Source organism: Aspergillus versicolor, assembly GCF_001890125.1.
Source record: "Aspergillus versicolor CBS 583.65 unplaced genomic scaffold ASPVEscaffold_5, whole genome shotgun sequence".
Lineage (NCBI taxonomy): Eukaryota > Fungi > Ascomycota > Eurotiomycetes > Eurotiales > Aspergillaceae > Aspergillus > Aspergillus versicolor.
This window is the reverse complement of record NW_024467528.1, coordinates 2255854-2269311: the sequence shown is the minus strand read 5'-3', so window position 1 is coordinate 2269311 and position 13458 is coordinate 2255854. Positions and strand designations below refer to the sequence as shown.

Here is a 13458-nt window from a genome sequence, read left to right as displayed (position 1 = left end):
ATAGCTTCATGACCGCCCACGTGATGGACCTCACCCGATAGCCTCAAGTCGGGATCATTCTGCCGTAGAATTTCTTTGTGTTGTTTACCCCCTATGTGAAAGTATTGTACGAGTATTATCTGCATTCTTGTTCTTTTTTCCTTTCGTTTTTGTATTATATCTTGTTCTTCGTTAAAAGGGTCAACATAAAAAAAGAAGCAGTTGAAATGAGGGCCTGCCATCGTCTCCCTCGGACCGTGCATTTCCAGCAGGTTCGCGGCTTCCACCAGACGAGACCTGCTCCATTCATAAACGAAGTGTTAGATGGCACGTCGGCTTTCGTCCATGGCGTACACTCTGTCAGCCATCTGCCATGGGTTCTGTCTCTCCCATTGACTGCCTTTCTGGTTCGAATGACTGTGGCATTGCCGCTACAGATTTTTACAAAAGTTCAAGCTCGTAAAGATTCAGATCTGTCTCCGATACTCACGGCTTGGCGACAGCACCATCAGCAACGACTTGCGCGGGGTCCCAGTTCTCAGGGTCTTCTCCCGCCTCAAGTTGCATCTATGGTTACGAGGAATCTCAAAGAGCAGCATAAAACCCTCCGCCAACGCTGGGGCGTATACCGGTTCTGGAGGCCCGCAAACTTCCTTCAAATGCCTGTTTGGATTGCTGTCATGGAAAGTATTAGGGCTATGAGTGGGATTAACACGGGGCTGGTCCCGTACCTCCTCTCACGGCTTGAACCGTCGTGTTCATCAGAATCCAGCGCGCTTCATCTCACTGTTGAGCCATCTCTTGCAACAGAAGGTGCCCTCTGGTTCCCAGACTTATTAGCGGGCGACCCGACGGGTATCCTCCCAGCAGTACTGACGGTGTCTATTCTGGCTAATGTCCGTGCCGGCTGGAAGGCGCCGAAGATGAAAGAAATTGCCGATCTACCGCGTATGGAGATGGTGAAGCACCTTTCTAATAAGGGGCTTCGATTATTTATCCAGGCTCTCGCTCTTAACGTCGGCGTGGCATCTTACTTTTATGGAATGCCCACAGCTCTTATGGTTTATTGGATTACCAGCACAAATGTTGCGACCTTGCAAACATTTCTTCTTCAGAAATACATGTTTCCCACCCCATCATTGAAGCCTTGGAGACCGGTTTCCGTCGGAATATCCTCCGCAAGGACAAAAGTACAGAACTGATAAATGATCCAATCCGAACCGCGCGACTATGGAGATAAGAAAACATGAAAGCATGCCCGATATGTGAAAACGCCAAGAAAATGACATGGGCGAAGCCAGATATTTAACGGTCTTAACAGTAAAAAGAGAAAATTGAGTCGAACGGGAAAATAATTTAGAAGAAATTCCATTCTGCTGGAATCGGAGCCCGGTTCTCGTTTGGAAAGTTATCTGGGAATGTTGTGACATAAAAGTCACGACGATCCTTCGCCGCCTGCAATTCCGCCCAACTGAGATTCAAGTGTGGGATCTGAGCCATTCTAATACTGATAAACTCAATGCTAGGAATGTCCGAAAGTGTCCAGCTGTATTCGCGTTGAAACACGGCCGGATGCTCACCCAAATACAAGGCAGCAAAAGCATCATCCTCTCTGTTCCAACTGCGTGGCGCCCAGCAAGGCAGGATGGGCTGAACATATTCCGGATGTCCCGAGTCTAACTGCCTCAGCTCTAAGTCCTGGGATCCCATGCGGACATCAGGGTGTGATATATTGGCTTCGTAGATTACCCCCCGGGCCTCTGCTCGCTGCAAGGAGTGGGTCTCACCAGGGAGATACTTGCGCAAAAAGGTCATCTGTCTGTACGCGTGAACTCCACCAAGCCTTGCCGCAACAGCGGTTTCGTCAATAGGAGGGTTGAAGCCAAAGATGGCCTGCAAGTGATCGGTGATCAATGGCACGTTCCCACGGCATGTCCAGAGAAAATACTCGATGTACGGTTCCCAAGCGCTAGGACTGGTTGACGGGTCTGGCCCGCTATCTGGGTCGCGTGCCGAAGGTATTTCCGCAGCTTGGCGCTCTCTTTCAATGGGAGAAACCGGAAGCATTTGCACCAGTTCGTCCCAAGTGTGGATTGGTCGGGGTGAACGTGGAGGTCTAACAGGTGGCAGACGACGGCGCCTTCTGTTGGCCCCAGTGGCACTGGTGGCTGTTTCAACGGCTCTATCAATTGATTCTTGATCGGCCTCGAAAGTACTCATTGAACCGGGAATAACATCGCCGTCACCGTTTCTGCGGACGCTGAAGCCTGTGACTTCGTCCAACAAGCAATTCATTTGATGGATGGTCACATCGAGTGTTCCTTCGTAATCGATCTCTTGCTCGCCAGCCTCTAGCTCCTCGTCGGTCTCGTTGATTTCCTCGTTGCGGTGGTTTGAGAAGGACATGGTGGGCAGCTGAAGCTTGGTCAGTTGCATACCACAATAACACGGGGTTACGATGTCGCGACATACCCTCAAAGATGATACCCTTATTTCGGATGCAAGCCACAACACCTCAGTTTCCGATGAAACGCCTGTCACTCCAAGCTCGGCAAACGACAACACAAGTATCCGAAGCTTTCACTTGAGCCTCGCCAAATGGAATTCGAACGGCAAACAATTTAACACCAACAAATCCAACAAGATGTCTGTGCAGAAAGGATAGTACCAAACCAAAAGACGTCTAATGGAAAGGTGGGAAGGAAAGCAGAGGGATTTGTGACTGTACTGGGAGGGGAGGCTAGCTCGATGGTGAGAAGATATGAAAAGAGGGGAGTGCATTGTATTTCCTGCTTGAAAATGGCGCCTCGCTCTGTTTATCCTGATACAATTATTCAGTAGCATAAAACAGAAAGTTCTACTTATTTATTCAAAAACATCATAAATTGCATCTTAAATGGAGTACATGAATCTAGCCATATCTGTACTTTCTATGTCATGGCATGAAAGGAATCCCTCTGTATACAACACCTACTTGTTCCTGCTAAGCTATAGAGAGAAAGAGTAGAGAGTGATTCTATCTTTCAGGGAATCTGTTATGATTCAGGGCATGGCAACTCACGTGGTAGTCACCTTGCTATGACTCACGTGATATGAGTGAACAGAAACTCACTCACTAACCTGGCAAATTAGAATTCTTGCTTTACTTTTATGTTTTCCGTTTTGGAGGATAGAAACGAATGAAAATTTAACTTGGCTAGCTAAATGGCCCATCATAACAAACAGCAGATGTGTAAATATAATTGTTCAACCCCAAGGAAAACGCCGTGAGACTTTACCCAACTGAGCCGACTGAACCGCGTCTCAAAGTTACCGAATTCTGAAATTCTTTCTAGAGAAAGGAGACAGAAGAGGGACCAAGGTAGTGACAGTAAGTCTTTGAAATAGATCTGGGTATTAGGTTGCTTAGAGTTTAGCCTTCACATTCTCTTCGGATGCACTAGCTTCTTCGTTGACTGAGACCGTACGGCTGTCGGTACTGTCGCCGAAGAAGATAACTTCGACGGTTACGTCATCGCTGTCATTTGGTTAAAACATATCACCCATGATTATTAGAGAATCGGGGTGATCTTACCGGTATCTTCGGGAATAGGGGCTTGGAAGGGTTAGCAAAGCGCAGAGCATGTCCTTATCCTTTCCACCCATGGCGTTGCGGACGAGATGGGTGGCTGCATTCTTATCTTCGACGACGAAGCGGTTGGCAGCGCCTGGGATATCGTACTGCTGCTGACGGATGGGGCGGCGCTGGCCATCCGAAGTCGTCTCCTGTGGTGTTTCGACGGGCAGCTGGGTTTGGGAGCCGAACAGACTCCGTACCCAACTCTTGTTGCCGGATCCGGCTTGTTGCTCCTCGATCCACTGACCAACTAAACCAACTACTTCTTCGTTGCTTAACATCTCCCAGAGCCCGTCGGTTGCGAGCACAACGAAATCACCTTGACTAGGTTCAACCTTGGTTGTTGTGATCACAGGCTCGGCGGTGACATAGGGTGGTGTCTTCAGAAGGGGGTGGGGGGTGCGGCCAAAGAACTGTCGCTTGATTTTGTCTTGAGTCTGCTTGGACCACTTGTAGAAGGCATCGCCGAAGGAACGAGAAGGCTCCAGCTGGCCCAGAATTCGTCCGTTCCGTACCACATTAGGCTCTCCCGGGTGTTCTTCGCGCAACCTCTTCATTTCAGAGGGTGTGCCACCTGTCTGATCTTCTGAGAGTGGAGTTGCTGACCACTTCCCATTCTCACCGCGACGGCCTAAAACGGCCCGAGAATCCCCTGCACATGCGACTTTCAGGTCTTTACTCTGCGAGTCGTAGAAGGCAAGGAGAGCACAAGAGCCGGAAAGAGCGGGGGCGAGCAATTCGGCTGCAGCGCGGCGCGAGTTGGACTTGAAGACCTGGTCGACGCTGCTGTGGACAATATCGTTATCTAAACGAACAAATCCTTGCTTGATGGCGGCATCAACAGCTGCGGAGGACGGTAAAACGAGCGAGGGGTCGGAGGAGGCAGATTTGTATGTACTGTTCAGCTCCCGAGCAACGTATGAAATGAGAACGTTACGCAACTTGGCAGATGTTGTCCAACCACTATCAACGTGCTAGTCAGTAGGGGTACAGGATAACTTAATGAGCTGGAAACGTACGAATGGCCATCGAACACTGCCCAAAACATCCAGTCGCTACTGGATTGGCCTTCGTTGGCCGCAACCGTTGAAGCAGGTACTTCGACTATCTTCTCCGCATGGTCGTCTTCGATGGGAGAATTGCTTGGTACCTGGACGACATCATAGCGAACAACTCCCTTTCCACGATTCACCAAGTATGACTCTTCGTTCTTCCTCAGCTTCTGCGTCGCTTGCTCGGGCGTGAGCATTTCTAGAAGTCGGCGGTCAGAGTCGTCAGTGTTCTTTTGCAATGGCTGCTCGCCAGAGAGCGTCGCGGTATAGAATTGGTCGTTATCCACTAGAAGAGCACGGCGCGTTGGCTCTGTGGGCTGTTCGGCTTGTGCGGTTGTCGTAAACAACCGGAACTGAGAGGACGACGTACCCGCGGCTGCTGGTGTTTGGGAACTGTCGCCCTGATAAGCGTACCAGGCTCCGGAAGCGACTACTGTCGAAATTACTGCGACAGAAAAGGTTCGAAGATGCATCGAGGACTGAAGAGAAGCGGAAAGGAAGGCAGGATGTTTGACCGAGGAGTAGGGCCGGAGGTTGAGAGACTGGCTGCTTGTGAACGATATACCGGGCGGTTTCCTACCGGCAACCCGCCATACTGGCGCACGACGAGCAGTACGGAACGCTTGAATAGCTGCACGACGCATTGAGCCAGCAATATGGGGCAGAAGAACAGAAAAAACCGAGACTCCCACCAACTCTAGGTCGTGAAGGACGATGTATAAAGAGGAGGCGGACGAGGCTCGGTGTCGGGAGTCCTGTCGCTGCCCCAGGCATCGAGGTAGTCATCAGTGTCGGCAACGCCAGTGAGGCGGTGTATAAAATACGGCAGATACGCAGATACGGTATCAATATTATAGATTTGAGGTACTCCGCACTAAACCCAATTGGGTCGCCGTCCACTTTCGTCATCCCCGCAGTTACAAATTAAAGATTCTCTACCCAAGTTTATTCCTGAGATTTCCAAGCCTGTGTTGCAGATTCTAACCCCAAGAGGCGACATCTAATATTCCGTATCTATATTCTCAGATTGGAGACCGTCAAACCCTATAACTCCGCGGATTATCCTGAATGTCCTCCCGTGCGATTCGCAAGCTGCAAAAGCTGCGTGAACAAGAATTGCAGCAAGCAGAACAAGAACCCCAAGATTCCAGCGAAGACGACGAGCCAGTATCGAGACCATCAAAGCCGAAGCTAAATGCGTTTGATCTTTTGAATGCAGCGAACGACGAAGAGGAGGATGACATTGACGAACAGCAGTCAGAGAGCGAGGTGGCCGCCCCGGTAGCTCCATCGACACAGGAAGTAACGCCTTCAGCAACGACGGACTCAGGGAAGAAGAAAAAGAAGAAGGGAAAGAGCAAGAAGAAGAAGAATACGGCGAAGCAGGGACCTACAGAAGAGGAATCCAATGACAAGGACCTAGACGAGATTGACCGAGTATTGAAGGAGCTGGATGTAAAGTCGAAAGGAGAAACCGCGATCGAAACACCCGAGCGTACCCTTGATGACTCTTTCCCAAAGAGACCAGAGGACTTTTTGCACATTGATTCTAAGTCGCTGAATGCGACGAATGAGATGCGAAAATTGTTCGGCAATGTTGTGTTGGAGAACTTCGATCAGGCAGACTCGGGGTCGGGTCGTAGGCGAGACCGGGCTCGAGAAACTATAGATCTGGGTCGTGCATTGACGGGCAGATACAGCCCAGCAAGTAGGGGCCAAAGTCTAGCTGGTGTTACACAACGGCGTAACATTTTGTTCCAAGGCAAAGATGAATGGCCGCGTGCCCCCAGCGGCGGTCTTGGGATGGAGTTGACAGAATCTCTCGCAAACGGCGCAGCTATCTACAAATTCCTTCATAATACTGCGTACCAAGACGTTCAAAGGCAGTTCGACCTCTGCGTGGAGTCAATGGATCCGCAAAGGATGATCCAGCTTCTCCAGTACAACCCTTACCACATTTCAACTCTTCTTCAGGTATCGGAGATAGCAAAACATCAAGGTGACCATGCTGTATCTGCCGATCTCCTCGAGCGAGCTCTCTTCAACTTTGGTCGGTCCGTTCACTCATCGTTCGGAAATCGACTTAAAGAAGGCCGGGCTCAGCTTAACTTTACGTATTCAGAAAATCGCGAGCTATGGCTTGTCGGCTGGAGATATATTGCCAACCTAGGCATGAAGGGAACCTGGAGAACAGCATATGAATGGGCTAAGCTGTTACTGAGTTTGGATCCAAAGGATCCTTACTGCATGAGGCTTATGGTCGACAATTTGGCGCTGCGCGGCAGAGAGTGGTCACATTTCATTGATTTATGCACGCAAACTAGACTTTCCAAGGAGTGGGAATACCTCCCCAACATTCAGTGCTCCCTAGCACTGGCATATCTACGACTAAACAAGCCTAAGGAGTGTCGAGAGCAGATGCGTTTAGCAATGTCTCGGTATCCATGGGTATTCTGCAAGATGGCGCAGGAGCTCGATATCCAACCGATGCCGAAGCGAATTTGGGGTAAACTTCCCCCAACTGCCGGCCACGAACTGTTCACAGAACTTTATATTGTGCGGACCAAGGATCTTTGGAATACCCCCGAGGTCGTTTCTCTTCTTGTTGAGGTGGCAGATACGCTACCTGAAGGAGATGAGCCTATCGAGCCGCCAGAGATTACTTTGGATATCGCTCGCCATGTGGTACTCTCGGACGTTCCGCGCGTTACAACACACTTACCCACCCGATTCGTCTCTGGGCGAATCTCCGCTTCTGATCCTCTCCCCCCGTACGAGTCGGAAGCGTTTCGGCAGCAGTCTGATCCAACGCCATCTTATCTGTCGCAAGTACCAGAGGGTGGTAGGCCTCAATGGCTTCGTAACCTTTTAGACCAGCTCAACAACGGCGCGCTTCATTTCCCCCGTTTCCGGGCCAATGGCGAGGAGGAAGCTGGAGAGGATGGCTCTTCGGATGAAGGGACAGGAAGAGGAGAACAAGCACTTCCACCATCCGGCCCTGAAGGCCAAATTGTACTCGAGCATTGGCTCCTTGGAGATGGTCTGCAGAGCCTCGAGGGATTTATTCGCCAGTATGGCGTGGATCGGGGGAACTGGGATCTCGAAGTCGACTACTCTCCACTACATGACTACGCCGACGCACTGAATGAGATTGAGCCAAGTTCTGCCCGGCAGGCCCTACTGGATGGTGCAATTCGCGAAGCGTTAGGCCCTATGGTTGTAGATTTACTGCGAGAGGAGCTGGAATTCTTACGGGCGGAAGATGAGGAGGAATGATACCCGTGCGGATAGGATTTATCTAAAAATAGATGGAAAGAATATTATCTCCAAATAGTATTGAGGAAATTGATGGAAGTCCTTCAATAAAGCGTCCAATCGTAAGCACTGTTGGGGGATTTGTTTGCAAGTCGCAGAATTATCGCTGAGCCGATTGGCTCCAAGGGCCGTTGAAATGTCTCCAACAGACGGCTGCATATACATCGGTCATTTCTATGCACCTTGATTGAGGGATTCCAAGTGCCACAGGTCGCTATAAGTATGCATAAGTTGTATATAAATCCCTACCATGGAGGAATCTTGCCTGAAGCCCAAGAGGGAGACAAAGGTTCTTTGAGCCCCCAGCTTAGTCAAATCCCAGCGGATCCACCCCGCAATTAGCTTTGGAGAAGCTTCAGGATCTGCTCTTTCAGGTTTCATCTTTCCACTTTCCACGAAATTTCTGCGCTCCCACGCCTGCTTTCAGTCCATGCTTTCGACACCCGTATAATCCGAGTGCCTACCGACCCTACCACCTGAAACGATGGCAGGGGAATCCGTCCCGTTGACCACGCGAGAAGCCGCATCAGGCCTTCTCGGCTCGATCTCGTTAACCTGTTGGATTTTTCTGCTGGTACGCCCATTTCTCTGGGACTAACATACCGTCCATTTTCAAAATCAAGAACCAAATCGGTCTCTAACCTTGAACAGGTCCCCCAGTTGATTGAAAATTACCGCAACGGCAACGCAGAAGCCATCTCCCTCCTCTTCCTCTTCGTCTGGTTCGTTGGCGACGTCACAAACCTCGCCGGCAGCACCTGGGCCGGCCTGGTCCCCGTCATCATCGCAATCGCGGTCTACTTTTGTCTCGCAGATGGCGTTCTCATCGGCCAATGTCTCTACTATCGCGCTCGAAATGCGCGCGCTGAGGCGTTGCGCGCTCGCAATTCTTCGTTCGCCACGCCTGAACCCACAACCCCACTGCTAGGACGGAGATTCAGTGATTCACTTCCTGAGGGTGGTCGCCGGCGGAGAGGTTCTCGTGCGTCCTATAATGCCACCGCTAACGACCAAGGGCAAAGCCCAGATGATACGCTTGCCAAACTGGTTGAGGAGAACAGGTTTGGGAAAGGCGCAGTGATGAAGAATATAAACAGCGTACTGGCTATCTGTGTCATTGGAATGGCAGGATGGACTGTTGCGTGGCAGACTGGCGTGTGGAAGCCTGCCTCGCCCGATAGTGGAAATGGAGGCGTCGACATGGCGCCTGGAGCGCAGGTTTTGGGGTATATCAGCGCGGTCTGTTACCTTGGGTATGTTTGTGTTCGCATTATGTCCAATGCTTTTTGTTCTTTCTTATTTATGGTCTACTAACAAATTTCAGGGCACGGCTTCCCCAGATTTATAAGAATTATTGTGATAAGTCCTGCGAAGGTGAGATATATTCTCGCGTGAATTGTTCAAAAAACGCCAGTTAACACCATAATAGGACTATCACTTTTGTTTTTCATTTTGTCGCTTTTGGGAAACTTGACTTATGGTGCTGGGGTGAGTTCGCATTTTTCTCTCTACAACTTGTGGTTTTCCGACTAATACGTTATATAGATTCTTTGTCACTCTACCGAGAAGAGCTATTTCATTACGAACTTGCCTTGGCTTATTGGCTCCCTGGGTACAATGGTTGAGGATGTTACGATTTTTGCGCAGTTCCGGATGTACGCGATTGAGGATTCCGACGCAGCAGTTGCTTGATTTTGCGGTTCCATGTTTTTGGGCATGTTTGCTCGTATATTCATTCGGGGCGTGGCGTTCAAAAGAAAAGCGAATTGGCTTTGCTCATTCTGGCCTGGCGTTAGCGTTATAAAATTTATTATCTCTACTTTGCATGAATGTACTACAGAATCATTTGGGACTACTTGGAGCTACGGTGTATTTTACGCATGGAATCTCAACGATCCCAAAGACCTAATGCAGACGGAAACCTTTTGTTCATGGTCGCATGACAGACATCGCATAAGAGCTGGGCACCTAAGCTCCAAAAGAATCAAAAGTAACTGATCAACATATATCAGATAGAGAACCTTAGGCGGCCAAATAGACCTCGCCTTCGGACTACCATACATGCTGCCTGTCCATTCACCATTGTGTTCCCCACAGCCGAAATCCTAGCGTCATCCGGTCCAGTACCTCTGTCATGACAGAGTCCATCATGCAAATGCAAGCATAGCGCCCAGTCCAAAAGGATGTCCTCGTCCGTAGATTTTTCTTTTTTGCTTTTTCCCTTTTTTGATCTTCGTGGGGATTGCGGTGTATCGGGTACAGAGAGATATAAGAGGATGGAAGAAGCGAGGTCGGAAAGAAGCGAGGTGAGGAAAAGTAAAAGGAAAAATAAACGGGAAGCCGAACGGAGTTGTTTCGAGACGTTTAGTCGAAGAGACCGAAGCCCATGTCCTCGTCGGACTCCTCCTTCTCTGTAGCAATTGGTCAATATTCGAACTGATTCGGGTTTCCAGATTCTGGGTCGCTGTTTACCTTCTTCCTTCTTCTCCTCAGCAGCGGGAGCGGCGTCACCACCAGCGGCGGCAGCACCACCGGCAGCAGCGGGAGCAGCAGCACCAGCGGAACCGACGTTGGTCAGAAGGTCCTTGATGTCCTTGCCCTCGAGAGCCTTGGCGAAGATGGAAGTCCAGATGGGCTCAACCTCCTGCACCTTGGCGGCAGAGAGAAGAGTTTGGATCTTGTCGGCCTATAAATTCCAGAACAATCAGCCCTCCGTTTCACGTCCGATATTGCGACCCCCAGATGACCAATTTCATTTTCGAGCTCTCTATTCCATTCCCCTTCGCTACTCGCGATATTCCCAACCTTCCAAAAATCCCATCATCGTCCTCGGGGCCGAGGGGTATAAACGAGGGAATACATACGGTGATCTCAATGCCTTCATCCGCAAGGATGAGAGAGGCGTAAGAGCAAGCGAGCTCGGCGTTAGACATGGTGGTCGATGGTTGTCGTTGGACTGGTCGAGAGGGATGGGGGAGAGAAGAGAAAAGGACGGGAAGACCTTTTTTTATCAACGACTGGCTTTGAAGAAGTCGGACGGGAGTCAACGAATAGCCAGACCCAGCGCGGAAATTGTGTGTTTGGCGGCGAGCAAAAAGCCCTCGCTTAGGGCTATCCATTTGGGGCTTAGCTCTTTCTCCATGTCCCGTGACCTCATGCTTCTCCCGTGACCTCGAAACTAATCCGCATTCGGAAGATACGACATCATAGGTCACAATAGGTGGGCTGCTGCTCTATAGAGAGTACCGTTTGCTACCGCATCTCTGGAGCATGTGCATGATCGCTGCTTTTCTTTTTTTCTCGTTAACCCAAGTCGATCTCTACCACTAATTTGTAACCCCCGACCTCCCATCCTCTGCTTCGCTCTCTATATTCCCGACTCCTGCGACCGTGATGGAATCCCCCGCTATCCAAACCCCGCTTGATCCGAAAGAGCAACCGATCCTCGAATCCGTACTTCGAATTCGCGATGCGCTTTATCTACTAAAACAAGACAAATCTTCGTATATAAGGTCTCGCGATGTCCTTCCGCTCTACGACCAAGTGACTGCAGAGGTCGAAAAGCTCAATGCCGTTCGGAAAGATCAAAACCGTCGCCTGGCACATAATCGCTGTTAGTAGAAACATAACCGTGAAGAAGATGAGCTGTGACCACTGTGCTAACTATGTGTCATTTGGTATTATCCAGTGGACTTTGTTCTAGATGACTGTTTCCAACTAATCTCGCTTCTCTTCTTGACGGTTGGGAGGAACAATGAGGCTCCCGCAGTGTGAGTGCACTCCCGGTTCATTCGAATGGCCTGGAGCTAACATATTATCTCTATCGCTTTATAGATATTCCCTTGCTGCTACAGTGCAGGTACGTCCCATAAATCCCTCTTCTTCCGCGCGCTTCAACGAATGGTGCTGACTGATTTGTAGCGACTTCTAGACCACCTGGAAGAAGCCGGGTTTTACAGTGCAAAAGACCTGAGTTCGATCACAACGACACTCACAGATATGCGCGAAACTTTAGACCGTGGCAAAGAAGCTCATTCGCCGGCCATGTTGATACTGCTCGAAAGCCGCCTAGAAAAGTGCCAAATCAAACTACAGAAACTGCAGAAAGAACTATCGAAATTAAGCCCCGAACTGGCTTCAACACACGAAACGCTCGTATCTGTTCTCCGGTCAACGTCAGCTGTGAATACTCGCTCAAAGGTTCGTTACGCATCTTTTCTCGACATGAAGCAATATACTGATAGTGGTGCCGGGGTAAAGTTCTCTGCCAAGGAAGTAAGCGGGCTTCGAGACCAACTGAAGAAGATTGAAGATTCAATGAAGGACGGTAACCTCGTGGACTCAAATGGAACGCCCTTTGAAAATCAAGAAGATGTGAAATTGTTACTACACCGATGTTGGCGCTGGACGGAGATTGTGTTGGAGCGGTTTGTCATCTACATGCCGAAATTGCAACCACATGGTGGCTAATCAATAACAGCGAGGGTAAAATCGACGAGCGATTCCAAGAGCAATACGAGCGATTACTAGATATTCGCAATCAACTAGACCGACTCTCCGTCACACAAGCGTGGTCTCTCCGCGAGACAGACCTGTTTGTCTACCAGCGCAAGCTCGACCGAATTGATGAGGCGAGAGTCAACGGCAACTTCGTCGATGCCGAGGGGAAGCCGGCAGATATTCATGCCCAACGGGTAGGACGCCTCATTTACGGTTATCTGGCTACTCAGTGCTGACCATACAACTTCATATAGACTCTCTTGTATCTGATTCGGAGAAGCTACGCATATATCTATGCACTTCTCATCTCATCGGAACCTGTCTCTGAAGCATTACTGCCGGTTTATAACCAGCTTCAAACATTAAGACGCTGTCTATTCGAAGTCAAGGAGTCTGGTGGCGTGTCCAATTCGCGCGAACTATACCCATATAGTATGAAGGTAGGTTATACGTGACTCCATTGATAACCCAAAACCTCCAACGCTTGCTAACTTGGGAAAGCTTAATTCAATTGACAACATGCGCGTCGATGGCAAATTCTACATTGGCAACGATATCCCAGAGGGCCAAGGGGGAGTGAACGCACTGCTAGCAGAATGCTATGATCTGGTGTGGGAGCTCCGAGCTGCAGTAGCAGAGGAGAAAGAGTAATTATTTTGACGCATCTGTGTGGCCGTCTAATTCTTATTTTCCCACTACCTCTTCTTGCTCATGTTATTTTCGTATTATTGTATGAATGGCTTGGAATTGGGAGGCTTGCTGTGATCCGACCCGGCTTCTTTTACGGCGTTAAAACTAATTGGGTGCTATAATAACCTGAATCTGTCCAATTTTTTTTTATCTTTTTGTTATTATCCTGATATTGCTCCAAAACTCAGAATAATGGGCATACGTTTAAGGAACAACCTTTGTGACAGTTACATCATCACTAACTCAGCAAGCGCCCCAGGGATATAATGAGAATAAGTATTTAACACATCATTCATTTGTCTAAAC

The 13458-nt window shown here is 49.4% G+C and overlaps 7 protein-coding genes across 7 annotated transcripts; 4 read left to right on the top strand and 3 right to left on the bottom strand.

Annotated features, from left to right (window-relative positions):
* Positions 1-94: 94 nt before the first annotated feature.
* Positions 95-1258, top strand: ASPVEDRAFT_702461 (putative mitochondrial export translocase Oxa2). The gene has a single exon (XM_040816065.1). It carries the CDS (start codon positions 207-209, stop codon positions 1179-1181), a length of 975 nt encoding a protein of 324 aa, XP_040668672.1. The 5' UTR covers positions 95-206; the 3' UTR covers positions 1182-1258.
* A 77-nt stretch (positions 1259-1335) lies between these two features.
* Positions 1336-2385, bottom strand: ASPVEDRAFT_29449 (uncharacterized protein; the record flags this gene model as incomplete). The annotated part of the gene is made up of 1 exon (XM_040810227.1): positions 1336-2385. One exon carries the CDS (start codon positions 2383-2385, stop codon positions 1336-1338), a length of 1050 nt encoding a protein of 349 aa, XP_040668671.1.
* A 755-nt stretch (positions 2386-3140) lies between these two features.
* On the bottom strand, positions 3141-5318 carry ptcF (type 2C protein phosphatase ptcF). The gene is made up of 3 exons (XM_040812589.1): positions 4615-5318; positions 3554-4558; positions 3141-3496 (listed from the first exon to the last, which is right to left on the bottom strand). The coding sequence occupies exons 1-3, from the start codon at positions 5289-5291 to the stop codon at positions 3385-3387; spliced, it is 1794 nt and encodes a 597-aa protein (XP_040668670.1). The 5' UTR covers positions 5292-5318; the 3' UTR covers positions 3141-3384.
* Positions 5319-5557: 239 nt separating this feature from the next.
* ASPVEDRAFT_42429 (transcriptional repressor TCF25 family protein) lies at positions 5558-8016 on the top strand. Its single transcript, XM_040812588.1, has one exon. The coding sequence runs from the start codon at positions 5716-5718 to the stop codon at positions 7921-7923; it is 2208 nt and encodes a 735-aa protein (XP_040668669.1). The 5' UTR covers positions 5558-5715; the 3' UTR covers positions 7924-8016.
* Positions 8017-8287: 271 nt separating this feature from the next.
* Positions 8288-9946, top strand: ASPVEDRAFT_703013 (PQ-loop repeat-containing protein). The gene is made up of 5 exons (XM_040816067.1): positions 8288-8536; positions 8614-9215; positions 9287-9336; positions 9392-9450; positions 9508-9946. Exons 1-5 carry the CDS (start codon positions 8447-8449, stop codon positions 9652-9654), a joined length of 948 nt encoding a protein of 315 aa, XP_040668668.1. The 5' UTR covers positions 8288-8446; the 3' UTR covers positions 9655-9946.
* Positions 9947-10154: 208 nt separating this feature from the next.
* On the bottom strand, positions 10155-10914 carry rpp1 (ribosomal protein P1). Its single transcript, XM_040812587.1, has 3 exons — positions 10827-10914; positions 10435-10648; positions 10155-10373 (listed from the first exon to the last, which is right to left on the bottom strand). The coding sequence occupies exons 1-3, from the start codon at positions 10893-10895 to the stop codon at positions 10327-10329; spliced, it is 330 nt and encodes a 109-aa protein (XP_040668667.1). The 5' UTR covers positions 10896-10914; the 3' UTR covers positions 10155-10326.
* Positions 10915-11355: 441 nt separating this feature from the next.
* Positions 11356-13113, top strand: ASPVEDRAFT_132513 (uncharacterized protein; the record flags this gene model as incomplete). The annotated part of the gene is made up of 8 exons (XM_040806923.1): positions 11356-11575; positions 11651-11732; positions 11797-11821; positions 11884-12162; positions 12223-12389; positions 12443-12656; positions 12717-12902; positions 12964-13113. The coding sequence occupies 8 exons, from the start codon at positions 11356-11358 to the stop codon at positions 13111-13113; spliced, it is 1323 nt and encodes a 440-aa protein (XP_040668666.1).
* Positions 13114-13458: the final 345 nt, after the last annotated feature.

Bases quoted from the DNA above. Each gene is read 5' to 3' on its own strand.
- ASPVEDRAFT_702461 (XM_040816065.1), top strand. From the start codon at position 207: ATGAGGGCCTGCCATCGTCTCCCTCGGACCGTGCATTTCCAGCAGGTT.
- ptcF (XM_040812589.1), bottom strand. From the start codon at position 5,291: ATGCGTCGTGCAGCTATTCAAGCGTTCCGTACTGCTCGTCGTGCGCCA. The intron at 4,559-4,614 runs GTACGTTTCCAG...GCACGTTGATAG, and splicing joins GCAGTGTTCGATGGCCATTC to TGGTTGGACAACATCTGCCA. The intron at 3,497-3,553 runs GTAAGATCACCC...ACCAAATGACAG, and splicing joins CCCTATTCCCGAAGATACCG to CGATGACGTAACCGTCGAAG.
- ASPVEDRAFT_42429 (XM_040812588.1), top strand. From the start codon at position 5,716: ATGTCCTCCCGTGCGATTCGCAAGCTGCAAAAGCTGCGTGAACAAGAA.
- ASPVEDRAFT_703013 (XM_040816067.1), top strand. From the start codon at position 8,447: ATGGCAGGGGAATCCGTCCCGTTGACCACGCGAGAAGCCGCATCAGGC. The intron at 9,216-9,286 runs GTATGTTTGTGT...AACAAATTTCAG, and splicing joins AGCGCGGTCTGTTACCTTGG to GGCACGGCTTCCCCAGATTT. The intron at 9,451-9,507 runs GTGAGTTCGCAT...TACGTTATATAG, and splicing joins ACTTGACTTATGGTGCTGGG to ATTCTTTGTCACTCTACCGA.
- rpp1 (XM_040812587.1), bottom strand. From the start codon at position 10,895: ATGTCTAACGCCGAGCTCGCTTGCTCTTACGCCTCTCTCATCCTTGCG. The intron at 10,649-10,826 runs GTATGTATTCCC...TGGAATTTATAG, and splicing joins ATGAAGGCATTGAGATCACC to GCCGACAAGATCCAAACTCT. The intron at 10,374-10,434 runs GTAAACAGCGAC...CAATTGCTACAG, and splicing joins TGAGGAGAAGAAGGAAGAAG to AGAAGGAGGAGTCCGACGAG.